The sequence below is a fragment of the Penaeus chinensis genome, chromosome 21 (assembly GCF_019202785.1).
Source record: "Penaeus chinensis breed Huanghai No. 1 chromosome 21, ASM1920278v2, whole genome shotgun sequence".
Lineage (NCBI taxonomy): Eukaryota > Metazoa > Arthropoda > Malacostraca > Decapoda > Penaeidae > Penaeus > Penaeus chinensis.
The window spans coordinates 24,260,125-24,275,124 of NC_061839.1; the positions used below are offsets into that span (position 1 = coordinate 24,260,125).

General features: G+C 41.0%; 1 protein-coding gene across 1 annotated transcript in view; it reads left to right on the plus strand.

Moving 5' to 3' along the window:
• Window positions 1–15,000, plus strand: part of LOC125036444 (MAM and LDL-receptor class A domain-containing protein 1-like) — a 26,652-nt gene that overhangs the window by 2,597 nt on the left and 9,055 nt on the right. The window contains exons 4-18 of the mRNA XM_047629037.1: window positions 36–178; window positions 454–603; window positions 1,055–1,207; window positions 1,494–8,788; window positions 8,913–9,111; window positions 9,229–9,418; window positions 10,441–10,632; window positions 11,131–11,267; window positions 11,993–12,086; window positions 12,329–12,495; window positions 12,877–13,025; window positions 13,457–13,592; window positions 14,070–14,345; window positions 14,435–14,591; window positions 14,717–14,837. Coding sequence (XP_047484993.1) covers window positions 36–178; window positions 454–603; window positions 1,055–1,207; window positions 1,494–8,788; window positions 8,913–9,111; window positions 9,229–9,418; window positions 10,441–10,632; window positions 11,131–11,267; window positions 11,993–12,086; window positions 12,329–12,495; window positions 12,877–13,025; window positions 13,457–13,592; window positions 14,070–14,345; window positions 14,435–14,591; window positions 14,717–14,837 — 9,559 coding nt within the window. The remainder of the gene's footprint in view (window positions 1–35; window positions 179–453; window positions 604–1,054; window positions 1,208–1,493; window positions 8,789–8,912; window positions 9,112–9,228; window positions 9,419–10,440; window positions 10,633–11,130; window positions 11,268–11,992; window positions 12,087–12,328; window positions 12,496–12,876; window positions 13,026–13,456; window positions 13,593–14,069; window positions 14,346–14,434; window positions 14,592–14,716; window positions 14,838–15,000) is intronic.

Consider the following 15,000-nt stretch of genomic DNA (forward strand, 5'->3'; position numbering starts at 1 on the left):
GCAGAGGCTGAAATAAAATGTGGTTTTGATTACAGGTTTAGAGAGAACTCCGTAATCGAGTCTGGTCGCCACGTGCATCTTACCGTGAGCGTTAATAAAGATGGCCAGTCCTCTCCAGTATTCTTCCTCATCGATAGCAAGAACAGAGACTGGATGTTTGCATCGGCCAGGCTCATGGGTAAAGTCTTTTCCTTTTGATTTTCAATGCCGATTTATAACCAGGTAATAATATGGATAAACTCTTGCGACTCTTTTAACGAAAGTGATTTTAGGACAAATAAATCCCATATATTCATCAAATAATACTAATGGCTTTTCCAATTACCGGGTTTGAAAATAATTATTCCCCTATAGATAGTCGCAAAGTTGAGAGCACTTCTCCGGTCTGTATAGTGAAGATAATATAAATTAAGTCATAAGAATTCTAAAGATACCATATTTTCTTATGGTCAGACTGGCAGGGGGAATTCACCGTGCAGATCGAAGGTCAGAACGACAATGGCCCGGCTGACCTGACCCTTGATGACATCACATTCACTGGCTGTGCCTTGCCTGTGTCCTCCTCCGACTGTCTTCCTTACCAATTGAAATGTTCCTGGACAGGTATATAAATACATACATGTATACATGTATACATGTATACACACACACACACATATACATACATACATACATATATATATATATATATATATATATATATTAATCATACATAAAAGACTGATAATGTTTTATGAAACATCTTTTTCATTCCAAGTATCTGTTGAAGAACATGATTTGATGTCAACTGGAAATAATTACTTATATAATCACCCACCTGTACAGCATTTCCGAAATATTATGTAATATGTACTGTCGTTAATCTGAGAAATGCAGTCTTGCATCTATAATTTCTTCGTTATCATCTGATGAACACTCCTATTTTAGAAATGCCAATAAGTAAAATGTCATTGTCAATCCATTTTTGTTAGACAAATATTACATCATCAGTGAAGTATATTATGCAATACTTCCAAAAATACTATGGTATCTCATAATGAGCATCTCTTCACAGGATTGTGTATTGAACCGGACCTCATGTGTGATAATACGAACGACTGCGGTGACCTCAGTGATGAACAGAATTGTGGTGCATACCCGAATATCTGTGACTTTGAGGAAGATCAACTGTGTCTTTGGACTCAAGAACCTGAAAACGATGACATTGGTAAAAACTGAATTTTAGTATACATTAGGGTATAGATCATGTATGAGGGATGTTCACATTAACTGAAGATATAATAATGAATAATTAACATCAAGTTAATGTTATAAATGGAGTAAATCATCATATTTCTAACACATACTGAAGCACATTTTAATATCTGTTTATTCACAGTTTGTATTTTAGCAGTTGCCATGTAAAGCTTTATCACTTTCACTCCAATAACTAACCGTGGAAACAATGGTTTTCTTGTGAACTAAGTATACCATGACTGTACTTTAACTTTCAGACTGGCAGTATGGGAGTGGTCTGACACCTGCTGGCAGTAGAACTTTCCTGACAGGCCCTCCCGTCGACCACACAACTCGACTCTCAGTTGGCCACTACATGTACATCACAAATCCTTCCTCCCTTAATGCAGAGGAAGAGAAGGACACGAAAACATACCGTGCTTGGCTACTTAGCCCTGTTTTGACTGTGGAAGGAGACGATTCGGTCGACTGCAAACTTCGATTCCATTACTACATGTATGGAGAACATGTACAGGAGTTGAATGTCTACATCGCAACGGAATCGAATGGAGAGAAGATTCTGGCTTTCAGGAGGACAGGGGAACAAGGACAGTTTTGGGATCGTGCAGTTGTGCAGGCTTCAGTCAGTGAGGACAAGCCATTCCAGTTTATCATTGAAGGAGTTACTAGCAATCTCGAATTTACTGATATTGCTATTGATGATCTCTCATTCACACAAGTCTGCACGCAAGTCAATAATACTCTCCCTATAGGATCCACTCCAATGCCTCCATATAATCCCTGTAGTGATGATGAATTCTATTGCAGGACAAAGGATGAGTGCATCCCCAATGCAAATAGATGTGATTGGAAAGCAGATTGCAGTAATAAAGCTGATGAAGAGAATTGCGGTGAGTGTGATTTCGAAAATGGCATGTGTGACTGGTCAGACGTTAGTGAAGGCCTCTTCCAGTGGAAACGGATTGTTGCTAAGTCAATAAGCGCATATGAACACCCACATCTAGATCATACTTATGGAGTGCCCGAAGGACATTATGTGTATGTTGAGGGTGCAGAAGGTATAGAGGGTAAGACAGCAGTCATGGTGAGCCCACCAGTACAACACACAACAGGATACTACTGTGAATTGCATTTTTGGGTGTACGTCAAGAATGGCTTGAATGCACACCTCGCTCTGTATTATCACAATGATTATGAGGACATTGATCATCTACTCTATAACTCAACATACTCAGTAGAGGAGGAACTATGGTATGAAGTCATTGCACCGGCCAGACTTACACCAAGAAAAGCTTACTTCAAGTTGGCTGCAACTCCAGTCTTTGACCAGAGTAGTGACTGGGCTGCCTCTCACTCAGCTCTTGCTGTTGATGATATTGATTTCTTCAATTGTAATGAGCTTCTTCTGGGACTGGACTGTGATTTTGAAGAACCTGAAGATTGTAACTGGAGGCAAGATCACTCTGCAGAGCGGGAGTGGAAAATGAGTGACATATACCACGGTCAACTTGGCGACCACACTACAGGTGAGGGCAAGTACATGTACGTGGACTTTGTGACTCCGGCAAACAAAGGTGATAAGGCAAGAATGTTGAGTACAGCCCAGTCTGAGCCACATGATTCTAAGAACGTCTTCTCTCTGTGGTACTACTTCTATGGCGAAAATGTTGGAATATTCAGAATTATACAGATGCTGCAAAATACAAAACAAAATGAAACTCTGTTTGAGCTTAAGGATTCTCAAGAAGATCGATGGATGTTATTTGAAAAAAGTCTTGAGCCAAATGATGACTACACCATTATCATTGAGGCAGAGTGGGAGGAGGCAGGTCTTGGATTAGTGGCGATAGATGACATAAAAATGACTTCGAAGCTGACCCAAGCTTTATGTGACTTTGAGGAGGACTTTTGTCAATGGAAACAGGGTGAAGGAGGCACCACAGTTTGGAAGAGGGACCGGGGCAAGCATAATGTGACTGAAAACCCTCCTGTAGATCACTCTACTAATACAGAAATGGGATATTATGCTTACCTGAAAATAAAAGCAAAGCCTGAAAAAAGGGGATTCCTGGAGTCTCCCTTATACGAGTCTGTGGGTGTTCAGTGCCTTAGGTTCTGGTATCATTTGCTAGGAGAAAAGGTTGGAGATTTGGCAGTGGCCTTGAAAGACCCATTAATATCAGATAAGTTTATTCCTGTTTGGTCTCATGGATCTAACACGTTTGAGATGTGGAGCCTTGGTATGGTAACTCTTCCAGACCTGCAGAAATTTGTGGTAAGGTTTGAAGGTATCACAGGAACAAACAATATGAGTAGTATTGCTTTGGATGATATTGAATTCGTCCCTGGCACTTGTCCTAGAAGACACGTATGCGATTTTGAATATGATCTCTGTGACTGGTACAATGAAGACACTGGTGATGACTCATTTGACTGGATAAGAGCTACAGGCATAGAAGGCACAGGACCTCTGGTGGATCACACAATTAATTATGAGACAGGTCATTACATGCTTGCTAAGCTTGAAGGTAAGAAGAAAGGAGACTCTGCCAAGCTGTTTAGTGGTACAGTCCCTGCAAAACTCAAGTGCATAACTCTGTGGTACTCAATGCAACACATAGTTGATGCAACCCTCAGTGTTAATTTAGTAGGGCAAGGTGATGGAGACCCTCTGTTGCAGGTTTATAATTCTTCCTTAGAATATCTGTGGGAAGAAGCAGTTATAATAACAGACATAATATCAGACACCTATGAAGTAGCATTACTTATCCTTGTTGATGAAGATATAACATTCTCTGAATATGATGCAGTTGCAATTGATGATATTGCATTTACTGAGAACTGTCAGGTTATCACTCTTCCCCCACCTTTAACTACACCTGAACCCACTCATCTGCCGACGGTATATGACTGCGATTTTGAGAAAAAAGACAGCCCCATCTGTTACTGGGAGCAAGATAAAGATGATGGATTTGACTGGAGGCACTGGCAAGGGACACCACCTGATGGTGTGGAGACAGGGCCAGACAGTGACCATACTACCATGGCAAAGGACGGTCATTACATCTATGCTTTCCCCAATGAATATTCAAATGAAATTGGTCGATTGATCAGTCCTGACTTCAATGTTGGTACTAGTGCTGCATGTTTATCTTTCTGGTATCACATGCATGGATTTGAAGTTGGGAAATTAACAGTGAAAATGGAGACAGACAGTAATCACAGCAAAGCGCTGTGGGAAAGGTCTGGTGAGCAAAGCCGTGAATGGATTCAAGGTAAAGTCCAGTTTTCTAATGGTGACAGTGGCAAGATGATATTAGAAGCACATGTTAAGAATGCAGGGCGCGGCAATATTGCTATTGATGATATACTGTTTGATTTCAGTCCATGTAAGAGCAGTGGACTCTGTGACTTTGAGAATGGTATGTGCCATTTCGAGCAGTCACTAGAAGATGAAACTGACTGGGATCTAGTAACAGCAAGTTTAGATGAGGACTTAAATGTCCCAAGCTCAGATCACTCCACTCAAGAGGCTGGAGGCCACTACATCAGGCTTACAGATCCAGGAACATCTATGATATTCACTAATGAGTTCGATCCTAAATATAGATGTGTTGAGTTCTGGGTATATCTGGATGGCTATGAGGGATATGATGCATCAACTCTGACAGTTTACACTCGCTTGGATGGGAATATCAATCCTGAACCTCTACTCTACATTGGAGATATCCTTGGACGCAGCTGGAACCACTATGTTTTGCCTGTGGCACTTCCCAAACCTTACTCTCTTGCCTTTGAAGGCACTGTAAGAGGTGGGCAATACATAATAGGCTTAGATGATATACAGCCACGCCTAACATGTGAGCCAATGAGTGAGTGCAATTTTGAAGAAGATCTATGCATGTGGAAAAATATTCCAGAAGATGACTTTGACTGGATGCTTGGAAGTGGTGATCAACTCACAAATGTAAATGCTCCACCAGTAGATGTTACACTAGGATCTCCTTATGGAAGTTATGCCTTTGTTGATACATATAGTGCAGTAAATAAGAACAATATAACTAAAGGAGTCTTGGAATCTAACATTATGGAAGCAGAAGATCGATGTGTTAGTTTCTGGTATCACATTCAAAGTTCAGGGTCACCAAGTCTAATTCTTAGTATTAGAAATGCATATGATACCCAACTTACAGATGTATGGACTCACAGTGGTACTTTGATGGCAGACTGGACATTTGTGCAAGTCAATATAAGCAAATACGAGAGATATGGCTTAAGATTGAGTGCTACCTCAGACCATGGAGAAGTCGGAGTAATTGCATTGGATGATGTTAAAGTGGAAAGTGGACTTTGTTCAAATTCGTCACAACCAGACTGTGTGACAAAATGTGACAACCTGTGTATACATGAGGAACAAATGTGTAATTTCATACAGGACTGTAGCCTTGCACAAGATGAGCGTTTCTGTGGATACAACTGCACATTTGAACAAAAGGGTGCTGACCAAGAACACTGCCAGTGGAAAACCATCAATGAAGATCATTCAGTGTTCATATGGCAACAGCTCTCAGGCATGATGGATAATCCCTTCGGACCTCCATTAGACCATACATTACTTACACCTGAAGGACACTACATGGCAGTTGTCCCAATAACAGTCGAGTCCCGAGAGGGAGACCAAGCCATCCTTCAGAGTCCAACGCTGCGAAATTCTGCAGCATACTGCCGCATGCGTTTTTACTATATTGTGTATGGATCAACTGCAAATAATATCGGGACATTGAGAGTGGTATACCAAGTTGATGACATAACTGTAGAAGTGGTAAAGTTTACTGGAAATCAGGGTGATGAGTGGAAGGAAGGTATAGCATATATTGGAAGAATATCAAAGGAATTCCATGTAATGTTTGAAGGAGGTCGTAATCTAGAAGTGGGTGGTTATATAGCTGTTGATGATATTTTGTTTGAAAACTGCTTCCTTCCTACACCACAGGATCCTGGGGAATGTACAGACTATGGATGTATCAATATGGCCTGTGTATCAATGTTTGAGAGATGTGACTTTGTTGATGACTGTGGAGATTACTCCGATGAGGACACCGAGTTAGCAGATTGCTATAAATTTTATGCCAGATGTGACTTTGAAGATGGTAATCTCTGTGAGTGGTTCACTGAAAATGAGAACAACTGGCTGCTTGGATCTCCAGACACTCAGGATATTATTCCACCACGGGATCATACAACTAATACAGCTATGGGAACTTACCTTTACATTGAAAGTACACAGAGTAATATAAATGCAACAGCTGGCTCTCTTGTAAGTCCTGTCATAAAATGGGAGAGAAATCAGCCTAATGCTCCTCCATGCATATTGCGTTTCTTCTACTATATTGATGGACCTGCAGTGGACAGTCTAGTTATATCTACAAGGAGTACAGTCAATGGGCCACTTACTGCTCATTTGACAATAAAAGGGGCCGTGGGTCCTTACTGGGAGAGAGCAGAAGTGTATGTGCCACCTCATTACATAATGGATAACCCTGTCCAGTATGTCATCAAAGCTGCCACTCTAGATTATACAGCAGAGCAACGATCTGTGATAGCCATTGATGATATCTCTTTCAGTGAGACCTGTGGTAAAGGGGATTATCTGCCCACAGGACCACCTGTTGTCACCACAACTACGTCCGGTCCATGCAGCAATGATTACCAGTGTGAAAATGGAGCTTGTATCCCCATGGACCGTGTTTGCAACTTCATTAATGAATGCATGGATAACTCAGATGAAAGAACGTGTGCCGAGTGCACCTTTGATGATGGCATTTGTGGCTGGCAAGATCAGAGTCATGGTGCATATTTTTGGTCCCGAGAAGAATCTCCCACGGAGGGGCTTGCAGGCCAAGTCATGATTGCGGAAGAAAGGTTTGGCAGCATTTCACCATCAGCTGACCTTGTGAGTGTACCTCTTGGCCGGTCTCATGTATCATGTGTTATGTCTTTCCGTTATTACAAACAGGGAGGAGAGAACGGTGGATCGGCATTACGTGTATATCTGAAAAGCAATTTAGGAAATGAGTACACAATATGGTCTGTTCTTAGTGATATGGGATCAGACTGGCATGAACAGACTATTGGAATAGGTGAACACGAAGCAGGCTGGAGTCTGAAATTTGAGGCAGATAACTATGAAAAGGAGGGACTGATAATGATAGATAACATTCACTTCATTAACTGTTCTGTCCCAGAACCAACAATATGCAAACCTGATGAGTTCAGTTGCTTAAATGGCAACTGCATTGATCACAGTGCTCTTTGTGACTTCAGTGATGACTGTGGAGATAAAACAGATGAGCTTGGTCTCGTATGTGAAAAATATCCAGAAAGATGCACATTTGAAGAGGACTTCTGCAGGTGGGAACAAGAAAGCAGTGAACTCCAGTGGATTCGAAAGAATGGCGATACATTAGCAGAGGATGTAGGCCCAGATTATGATCACACATATGGAAATGATACAGGATATTACTTGTATTTGGAAAGTGCCATTGGCTCAACAGGAAAATATGGCCGAATATCTAGCACCTCCTTTTATCCTTCAGCAGGCGAGTGTGAATTCAGGTTCTGGTACATGATAAGAGCCCAACAGAATATCGTCTTAACTGTATATGCAGTTGAAACATCTGTGAATTCACAGAAGGTACAGAAAGAAATATTCCACACAACAGGATCTGAGGAATATCTATGGGAAAAGGTGGCTGTCTCTGTTAATTTTGCGCGATATTTCAAGATCATGTTTGAGGGTAAAGTAGGAGAGCCAGTCACTGGAGACATTGCCATTGATGACGTTTCATTTTCACCAGATTGTCAGATAACCACACTACCACCAGGGCAGTGTCAGGAGGACGAGTTTCTGTGTGTAGAATCCAAGACATGTATAATTAAGACAAAAGTGTGTGACTTACGTTATGATTGTCAAGACGCTAGTGATGAGGTCATGTGTCCATCTTACTGCAATTTTGAAGTGGATTCGTGTGGATGGCAGGAAGCTGTCAATGATAGTCTCAACTGGGTAGTAGCAAGAGCTAATGATAGCTCCTTTGGAACAGAAAATGGTGGTCCATATGAGGATGCAACGCACCTGAAGGCAGGACATTTCCTTCTCCTTTATAAGACCAGTGAAAATGTAAAAGATCAAGAGGGTTATACTCATACACACTGGTATCAGAACTCTGCCCCATCCTGTCGATTCAAGTATTGGTACTACATGAATGGAGTCTTGGGATCTGATGTAGTTCTTCGACTGAACATTACGCCAGAAATCTTCACAAACTTGACCTTCTTCAACTCAAATTCTAATGAAGATGGAGAATGGCTGTCTGATGAGGTTGGTATAGGTAGACAGAAATCACCATTCCAGGTATCCTTGTACAAGATTCCATCCAATGATTACTATGGGAAGTTTGCCATTGATGAAGTAAAGTTCGAGAATGACTGCCACTATCCTGACCCACAACCAGATGACTGCGATATGAACTTCCTCTGTCCCATCACAAAGGTATAGTATTACCAGAATCCTTTATCTCTGAATTACACTTTCGTAAAAATCAAAATAGACAGCTACCATTTCTCTCTTGTCGAAAGTGGATAATATTCTCCTTACCAGACATCCTTCCTTCCAGGTGTGTGTCTCTTTGGAGAACGTGTGTGATATGAGCGACGACTGCGGTGAAGGTGAAGACGAGGCTTCGGGACAGTGCAATGAATACCAACGATACACACTCGAGGACAATAGCTGGAAGGACTGGTTTGAACAAGGGGAGAATGGTGTTGATGACGACTTCGACTGGACATTATGGAGTGGAAGCACGGAAGTTCTGGGTGAGTTAATTGTTTAGGCACATTCAGCTACCAATGCTTTACTGGGAAAAGTAAAGCATTACATGTTTAGTGTAATCCTTATTTTTAATATTCTTTCTCTTCTTTTTTTTTATACAGGCATGGGCCCCAACTTCGACCATACAACATTCAGTCACGCTGGCCACTACTTTTACCTTGATGCCTCATTCCTATATAATAAGGTAGCCTGGCTGAAGACCAAGCCAATGAAAACTAAATCTACGTGTTTCTTCACTTTCTATACCCACATGTATGGTGAAGAAGTGGGATCTCTCTCAATATTACTGAAGTAAGTTTTTTTCCGCTTGATGGAGTTCTTTCTACGTTTTATATATATATATATATATATATATATATATATATATATATATATATGTGTGTGTATGTGTGTGTGTGTGTGTGTGTATGTATTTTTCTTCTAATTCTTCTACTTTTACTCTTCCGCCTATTCCTCCTCTACACTCTCTATCTACTTCTCCTTCTCCTTTTTTTTTCATTTCCTCCTTTTCTTCTTCTATTTTTTTCACTTCCTCCTTCTCCTTCTTTTATTTGTTTCACTTTCTCCTTTTCCTTCTTCTCCTTCTCCTTCTCCTTCTCCTTTTCTCTCCTGTGTCTCTTCCTCCAATTCATTTTCCTCCTCCTCCTCCTCCTTCTCCTTCTTCTCCTCCTCCTCTTCCTCCTCTTCCTCCTCCTCCTCTTCCTCCTCTTCCTTCTCCTCCTCCTCCTCCTCTTCCTCCTCTTCCTCCTCCTCCTCCTCCTACTCCTCCTCCTCCTCCTCTTCCTCCTCCTGCTCCTCTTCCTCCTCCTCCTCCTCCTCTTCCTCCTCCTCTTCCTCCTCCTCTTCCTCCTCCTCCTCCTCCTCCTCTTCCTCCTCCTTCTTTTCCTCCTCCTCCTCTTCCTCCTCCTCCTCCTCCTACTCCTCCTCTTCCTCCTCCTCCTCCTCCTCTTCCTCCTCCTCCTCCTCCTCCTCCTCCTCCTCTTCCTCCTCCTGCTCCTCTTCCTCCTCCTCCTCCTCCTCTTCCTCCTCCTCCTCCTCCTCCTCCTCCTCCTCCTCCTCCTCCTCCTCCTCCTCCTCCTCCTCCTCCTCCTCCTCCTCCTCCTCCTCTTCTTCTTCTTCCTCCTCCTCCTCCTCCTCCTCCTCTACCTCTACCTTTACCTCTACCTTTACCTCTACCTCTACCTCTACCTCTACTCTTCCTCTTGCTCTTCCTTCTCTTCTTCCTCCTCCTCCTCTTCTTCCTCCATTACTCTAAACCCCAACTAACCAAAGAATCCCATACTAACTTCCCGAACCCACTTCTGCCTTCGCAGAGACGCTTCTTCGGCAACAAATCTGCTCATGAACATGACCGGCTCCCAAGGAAATGTGTGGCGGAAGGTGTCCTTTATGGTAGATGCAAGTTCCGTGGGAGAGGAATTCCAGTTAATCATCGAAGGGCGTGTTGGCGAAAAGGTGCTCGGGGATATCGCTATTGACGATTTCGTATTTACGCCGGAGTGCAGGTAAGGGGGACAGAAATAGGGTAGATATGAGAGGAGGTTTTGATGCTGCTATAGGCGGTATAGCTGTACTGAGGATTATGATAAGGGTGATTGTCATAATGATTGTTGTGGTGATAATGTTGAGTGTAGTAATGATTTTATTTTGTAATGGTAATGATTATAATGATACTGATAATAATAATGCTAATCATAATGATAATGATAATCATAATGATGATATTAATGAGGTGGAAATGAAGATGATAATGTTAATGATAATGTTGATGATAATGTTGATTATACTAACAATGATATTAACAACAACAATAAAGAGATCGTTTATGATGATTGCGATTATAATTATATTAAAGACAGTCTAAAGAAAGGAAATGAAAGATCCAGGAAAAAGTAAAATAATAATAAGGGTACAAAGGGAAAAAATAACAATGTCTCTTGCTTAACATGAGATCTGAGAAGAAAAGAAAATTGCAATGATAACAGCTGATACTCCCCTTCCAGCCTCGTCAACCCTCCGCCTCGAAATTGCACTGCCAGTGAGTACCGTTGCAAAAGCGGCACGTGTCTGCCATTGACCAGCAGGTGCAACTTCGTGGTCGAATGCCCGGATGGAGACACTTCCGACGAGGATGGGTGTGGTAGGTGTTTCTGTTTGTTTTTGTCTGTCTGTTTGTTAGAAATATTTGTCGTGTTTTTTTTTTTTTTTTTTTTTTTTTTTTTTTTTTTTTTTTTAATCCTTGAGCGGCGTGAACATTATTTCTTAGTTTTGTTTGTTGTTGCTATTGCTAAATTTTTTTTTTCTTTTTTTTTTTTTTTTTTTTTTGCGTCGATTAGAATCTTGTGTTCGGTGCAAGTAAAATTATGTTCCTATGTGTCCCCGTCTCCGTATCCGGCCTATTTTTTTGGCGAAATCGGAAGAGAAAACTATTTCCATTGCAGTTTGATTAAAATAATTGCTGTAAATAATTATGCTGTTCGATGAACTGTCATCTATTTCATCGAATGCAAACTTGCAAGCGTCCAACGCCATATATGGAATTGAATCTAAGTGACTGTATGCGAACTTTAATTGCATCTCATCAAGATAATACTAACTTTTTGTTTGAGTATTTTATATATAAATGATTTATATATATATATATATATGTATATATATATTTATATATATATATATATATATATATATATATATATATATATATGTGTGTGTGTGTGTGTATGTGTGTGTGTGTGTGTGTGTGTGTGTGTGTGTGTGTGTGTGTGTGTGTGTGTGTGTGTGTGTGTGTGTGTGTGTGTGTGTGTGTGTGTGTGTGAGTGTGTGTGTGTGTGTATTTTATAATGTATTGTTTTCTTAACCCAACAGTTCCTCAAAAGTGCAATTTCGAGGGTCGAGATATTTGCAACTGGGAGGTGAAATCGAACGACCATAACACGCCGGAGAGAAACGTTGTATTCACGTAAGTATTCCAATTTTACTTTCAAAGAAAAGCTATTCACGAATATATATATATACATATATATATATATATATATATATATACACATATATACATATACATATACATTCGAACGAAAACATGGTGCGGGACATTAAATCAACGAATGTAAAAACAAAACAAAAAAAACAAATCTTTAAATTTTCCTTGTTCTTCTTTCCTTTCTTCCCTTTCTCCTTCTCATTCCTCTTCCTTCACATTAGCTGGGAATTCTTACGCGGAGTAGAAGTCGCGAACAACTCCGACCAAGCGCTCTACCAACCCCCTCTGGACCACACGCACGCAGATGCAGACAGCTACTACATGTTTACCTCGGCCGAAAGGGGAAACTTCGAAGATTCAACAGACCTCATTATGTCTATCCCCATTGGTAATGACGAAGAAGATGTTGCTGATTCGTGGTTATTTTACATTTTTCGTCTTATGGTCTATCTTGTTGTGTTTCGTTTGGTTTTGCGTGTTCCATTCCGTTCCCCACGTGTTACGGTATGTTTTTGTATTATTTATATATAAGATTGTCTGAATATGAAAAGACTTACTACTCACACTCATGCTATAGTGTAAATCTAAGGTGTATTTAGACTATATACTGTTAACTCATTGAGAAATATGTTTTTAAAAGCATATGTTTGTTCATTCATCATTCATCCTATTTGCATGCTGAATAAAAATCTGAGGGTAGACGTATGTTCCTAAAATGCCTCATTTATATTACTAAGTACCACTAACCATTTCTATAAACCCAAAATAGGGGAGTCTGGCACCACATGTCGTGTTCGTGTATGGTACTGGCTCTACGGTGCCACGCCTGGCTCTCTCCATGTGACACTTGTGTCGGAGTCAGAAGAGGTCGTAGAAAAATGGATGACGGATGGAAATCATGAAAAGAATTGGAATGTGGTAAGTGTCTCCTAGAAGGGTGTGAGAGAGGGAGAGAGAGAGAGAGAGAGAGAGAGAGAGAGAGAGAGAGAGAGAGAGAGAGAGAGAGAGAGAGAGAGAGAGAGAGAGAGAGAGAGATATAATTTTGTTTATTCTATTTGAGAAATTCATTACGTCCAGTGGACGACAAAGAATTTTACAGAGAAGTACAAAAGGTGCATGACCGTGTCTCGCAGGGCACGCTTTGAATTATATATACACACATATTTATATGAATATGCATACTCACATTCTCACTCGCACTCTCACGCACACACACACACACACACACACACACACACACACACACACACACACACACACACACACACACACACACACACACACACCATCATAACTGAGCGATATCGTCTACTTTTTACACGTAACTCTCCTTGCACTCTCCCTCGCAGGTTGAGGTGCCTCTCGGCCATGTCGTGGACCAGCGAGTCGCCATCACGGCAAAACGCGGCCAGGTCTACGAGGGGGCGGGGGCACTGGATGACGTGGAGTTCGTTGACTGCGCACCACCTGTTCCTCCTCCTTCAGGTAGGTCTTTGGTATAAAATGGTGGGGGTTTGGTTAGAATAAAATAAATCATGAATAGCTTAGTGGTAGTTTAGATTTTTGATAGGTTTGGTTGTTATGCATAATGATATGCACGAATAATATGTCAGAAACTGAAGAAAGTGCTTCATTTTCATTAAATGTATTAGTTTTTCCCTGAATTATTATTTTGCAAATGTTTGAACAAATGAGAGTGGGTTACTTTCATTTCGATAGGGCGGTCATTAGAACTGTTTTCAGATATGTTTTCATTCCCTACGAAAACGTTGGTAATATTAAAAAAAAAACTGCATCATCTAACGTTTCGTCGCAGATTTGAATTCATCTGCTCTAGGTCTATATTCTTAACCGATTCTCCCACATCGATAACGGTTTTAATAGTGTCTTTTAACGATATTAAAAACACTATTCTTTATTTGCACTTAGAAAAAATTCAAAAGTACTTCGGTCCCTCCCCAGGCTTGTCGTGTTCCGAGCTGTCCCGGTATGAGTGCAACACGGGCGCCTGCATCGACGACGGCCTCATATGTGACTACAGCGACGATTGCCTTGACCTCTCTGACGAACTCGGGTCTCTTTGTACATCGTATAAGTACCGCTGTGACTTCGAACATGGACTCTGCTCTCCGTGGACGGAAGAGATCGTTGATAATGCGAATTGGATACTCCTGAAGGCTTCAGCAGACCCGCTGGGTACTCTGCCGGATGGGGATCATACCCACTCCACGAGTGATGGTGAGTCTGACCTTCGGAATTGGCTGATGCTAGTTTTGATGAATTTGCAAGAGGAGATTTCATGTGTTTCCTTCTTCCTCTCGTTTTAGGACACTACATGGTATTCAATGGCCTCCCTACAAAGGAATCGACAGAGCTGATAGCGCAGCTTCACTCCCCGGTCATTCGGGGAACATCTGCAAAATGCTCATTCAGGTTCTGGTATCAAGTAAGAGGACCAAATCCAGGAACCATCAAAGTGTACAGGTTGGTTTTATTCATCGACGGAACTGGTAGATTATGAAATGAAGAGATCATGTGATATTTTTAAGATGTTCTGCTGTTCTCAGGATGAGAGCTTGTTTACATGTATTGTTATTTCTTGTCGCCAGGCGGTATAGTTATTACGAGGATGGCTTGACTCTTATTAAGGAAATGGACACGTCTGTTAAGAATATCTGGCTAAGGGCAGATTTTAGAGTTCACAATGAGACCGAGAATAAGAATTATCAGGTACGTTGCTTTGTATTTCATAATGAATTTGTATTTGTCATTAATATCGTGATAGGTCTTAGTGTTTTTATAGTACCAAAATAGGTTATACGAACTTTATTAACACATTAAGAATATTATTCATACTATGACATGTTATCGGATACCAGAATAGGCGGTTCAT